This window comes from Drosophila takahashii, chromosome 2R (assembly GCF_030179915.1).
Source record: "Drosophila takahashii strain IR98-3 E-12201 chromosome 2R, DtakHiC1v2, whole genome shotgun sequence".
Taxonomy (NCBI): domain Eukaryota; kingdom Metazoa; phylum Arthropoda; class Insecta; order Diptera; family Drosophilidae; genus Drosophila; species Drosophila takahashii.
Window position 1 is genome coordinate 4,967,604 of NC_091679.1, and position 4,492 is coordinate 4,972,095.

General features: G+C 31.4%; 1 protein-coding gene across 5 annotated transcripts; it reads left to right on the forward strand.

Annotated features, from left to right (window-relative positions):
* The first annotated feature begins 2,327 nt into the window (after positions 1-2,327).
* LOC138912767 (protein P54-like) lies at positions 2,328-4,492 on the forward strand. 5 transcript variants are annotated; one of them, XM_070214072.1, is made up of 5 exons: positions 2,328-2,687; positions 2,768-2,842; positions 2,929-3,215; positions 3,720-3,768; positions 3,842-4,492. In XM_070214072.1, exons 1-5 carry the CDS (start codon positions 2,438-2,440, stop codon positions 4,216-4,218), a joined length of 1,038 nt encoding a protein of 345 aa, XP_070070173.1. In that variant the 5' UTR covers positions 2,328-2,437; the 3' UTR covers positions 4,219-4,492. The 5 variants fall into 5 exon arrangements, 3 of the variants coding, with proteins under 3 accessions (XP_070070173.1, XP_070070175.1, XP_070070174.1); XM_070214074.1 differs by having other exon boundaries at positions 2,929-3,201; XR_011418323.1 differs by having other exon boundaries at positions 2,929-3,768.

The following is a 4,492-nucleotide window of genomic DNA, read 5'->3' on the forward strand; positions in this document are numbered from 1 at the left end:
AAACATTATTAAAAAGTTCATGAGCAATGAAAATATACTTCCTTCAGCTATATCCACCCCAATTCAATCAAAACAAAGAAAATCAAATAAAAAGGGATTTGGATACATGTCCCTACAAAGAGCAAAACCCAATTATATTTATTGGGATGACGTCAATGAATTAGTTGAAAGATTGCAGCTTTTAATAGCTTCAAAGGCCGCTGGCAACACTAATCACAATAACGAGATCATGTCTATAATAGAAGAACTGCGAGAGGCTAAAATTATATATTAATTGAATAAATAAGGTTCACAAACTTTAAATTACCTTATAAACAAAATGTCTGTCGACAAGTTTGGTCACTTTTCAGACGAAAAAGAGCACACAGATATTTTAAAAAGGGATATTAAAACTGTTGTGGGGTTGTACATTGATGGCGACGAAAACCTGAATACCCAACAGAAACGAATTAAAAATTGTGGGAACCCAATAGATTATTCGGATGCAACGACGAAAAAATATGTCGATGAAAACTTGGAGACGTTAAAGAAAGACCTTAATACGAAAATAAATACATCCCTTAATCGAAGACTTTCTAAAATAACTTCTTTGGAAAATTTAGTTCAAGTTAATAATGGGAGGGTTGATAATGTTGATAAAATCCTATCCAATATGTTAACAAAGATTAATAGTATTGAGAGCTATGTTTATAAATATGTTACTCAACCGAAATCAGTTTTAAAATCACAGACAGTTGAAATAGAAGGTACTGCAACTCCAATAGTAAGAAAGTTCTAGTACCAAAAAATATGAGTGATAAATTGGGTATTGTTAAAGAAATTCATGCTCCGTGTCGACGTAATTTTAAACGACGAAGGGTAGTGACAAAGGGTATAAATGATCTCTGGCAAGCAGATTTAGTGGAAATGGGAAAGTATTCAAAGCTTAACGGAGGATATTTTTATATTTTGACTGTTGTGGATTGTTTTAGCAAATATGCCTGGGGAGAAGCATTAAAATCAAAAAGCGCTAAAGATGTCTCAATGGCAATGGAAAAAATTTTCAAATCTGGGCGTGGAACACCAAAAAATTTACAAACGGATGATGGAACTGAATTTTTTAACAAACAATTTAACGCGTTAATGAAACAATATGGAATAAACCATTATTCTACCTATTCAATTGTAAAAGCTTCAATTGTGGAACGCTTCAACAGAAGTTTGAAGGAACTTATGTGGCGTGAATTTAGTTTTAGCGGAACATACAAGTGGGTTGATATGTATAAAAAATTAATTGATATATACAACAAAAGACCACATAGAACAATTAAGGTCGCCCCAATTGACGTCAATTCTTCCAATGAAAAACACATTTTGAAAACAGCCTACAATCATCTAAAAATGTTTAGTGTGGGGAAATTGCGTAATGGAGATTATGTACGCATCAGTAAATATAAACATGTGTTTGAAAAGGGGTATACACCGAATTGGACTACAGAAATTTTTAAAATAATAAGTGTGAAAAACACATACCCTACCACATACTTGTTGGAAGACTTTGAAGGTACTCCAATACAAGGTGGATTTTACAAAGAAGAACTGAAAAAAACTCGTTTCCCAGACAAATATTTAGTGGAAAAAATAATAAAGAGAGACGGGAATAAAGTCCGTGTACGTTGGTTGGGGTTTTCAAAAAAATATGATAGCTGGGAATCTAAAGATAATATTTTATAGAGCAACTCTTATTCGCAATGAAAATAAAAGAATATATACTCCATATACTAATCAACTCAGCAACAGAAAAATAAATATGTTCAGAACGGCATGCTCATGTAACAGCTTATGTACAAGTTCAAAAATAGTCTCCAGCCAAAATCCCCCACCACCCTACGTATACAAAGTCAAAATAGTTTCCACATACGCACACGCAAAGAGTTCGAAGATCATCCATTACAAGTGGTTTCTATATTTATGTTCAGACTCGCATGCTCATGTACGTACACATCATCAAAAATAGTTTCCAGACACAATCGCCCGCATCGAAGGGCCGCACCCTACGTATACAAAGTCAAAAATAGTTTCCACATACGCACACGCAAAGACTGATAGAATGTTGTGCTTTCTGTGGAGGGCGATAAGAATGTTCTGCTTTCTGTGGAGGGCGTGTGGAGGGCTATAAGAATGTTTACTCAAGGTTTGTATATATTGTTTCTGTTTGTTGGACTGGTTCGCCAGCATATTTAGGAATGATTGCCCCATCCCTTTATTCGTTTACATAAGAGTTACATACTGAAAATTCTCAATAAATACCACTGGGGCGCTTATGATTTTTTCAGTAGCGATCGCAAGCAAGACAAGACGGTGAAAATTGGAGCTCAAATTGCTCATATAAAAGTGAAAGTGAAAGCTAAAATCTCAAACTTTATTAATAATTGTGTGTGTGTGTGTGTGTGTGAAAATGAATAATAATAAAATAATGAAACTATTTTTAATAATAGTTTCTGTAATAGGAGTAGTGGAAATGGGTGTAATACCCACTTCACATCTAACGAAATACAACGAGACAATGGAAACCACAATTATTCAAATTTTACTCCCTAACAATGATGTTTTGAATATTCAGCTGAAATTGTATCTATTTAAGAACAGTTCACTAGCGAATATAAATAACATTGATGAGTTAGAGAGTAAACTAAAAACCTCACAAGGTAAGAACATCAAAACAATAATAACAATAAAAATTTTTTTTTTTTTGGTTTGTTAACTTTGTTATGATATTTAATTTCAGAAGAACCAACAATGGCAAGCTACATAACAGAAGAGAGGAAACTAAAAAAAGATGAAGACGACGAAGCACCACAAGGTAAATACCAATATAAATAACAATCACAAATTACTTTTTTTACTTTTTCGATTTTTGCTAACTTTTGTTATGATATTTAATTTCAGAAACAACAACAACAGAAACAACAACAACAGAAACAACAACAACAGAAACAACAACAACAACAGAAACAACAACAACAGAAACAACAACAACAGAAGCATCATCATCATCAACAACAACAGAAGCCTCATCAACAGAAGCATCATCATCAACAGAAGCAACAGAAGAATCATCATCATCAACACCCCCTCCAGCTAATTTCCTAATCTATGATGAGTACGATGATTTGTCGTCACCCTCCAAACAATCATTTACGCCACTAAATGAAGAAGATGGTAATAATGATAATGTAAGTGAAGAGTCAAAAATTTTAAATAAAACAGAGAAGCGTAGTGTAGAAAAAAAATATTCTTTTCTTAAAAAGGAATTGTTAGAGAAATTTAAATCAGACTTGCTTGAAAGGGAAAATAGAGAGGGCGGAACTATTGTAACAGGAAACAGAGGTTTCGATAGATATTATAAACTCGGTTATAGAGACCTTTTCACTTTAAGAATCCAGTGCCATTACGTTTCAAAAAGGTTAAAAAAACATTCTCATCTAGATATGTACAAGATTCAAATAAACTGTGTAGAAATTGATGAAGAACTTTTTTACTATCCACTTCTACCAAAAACAATAGATTTACCACCTCCACCCAAGATAAGTAAAAGAGAGGTTATAACAATTGAGGAACTAGACTTGAGTGGTATAGACTCTGATGGGGGAAAATTATGTCTATTAGAGTGTAGCGAGTTGTTGAACCGCAACAACTTTTATATGAATTAGGGATAACATATTACTTATTTATTTCAGAAGGATATAAAAATTCCTCAAGGAAATAAAATAATAAACAAAACAAAAGGCAAGTTAATTTACTTTAGTATATATTATTTCATTTCATTAATTCGTTTTTCTTTTTCTTTTTCTCATTTCAGTTGAATATGTTCACCTTTTAGGATCTAACGTAGTTTCAGTAAATTCAATTTCTAATAATATTTCTAGTTTTAATTTAACTGATGATGACATCACACAACTTTATCACCAAAATATAATCATTAACTTAAACAATAGCGATGAGAGTAATGAAAATAATGATATTACTCCTGAACAAGTAGAGTTGGGTTATTATCTAAAACAGATAAGGGAAAAAAACGAGGAAGAAAAATCAGCTGAAGAAGAAGATGAACCTGTTCAAGACAGGGATTCTGAACCTGAAGCTAAAATGAACCCACATGAATTAGAACTGTGGAATTATCTATATAGGCAACGGGTACAAAACCAATCAAATAAAATATACTCACCCAATTTATAAAAAATTTCAAAAAAAAAAATTTAAAAACACACCCAAATATTTTATAATTAATACTCAATTTATTGAAATGTATTTGTTATTTGTTCAACTTAATGTTATACTAACAAAATATAAACATTTATATATATATATTGCTTAAGATTTATATATATTTTGTTAATTTTTATTGTTCAACACCTTTTAAGATTTATATATATTTTGTTAATTTTTATTGTTCAACACCTTTTATCAAACTTACTAATTAAATAAATATTTTGCATTGTTAAATCTAAAA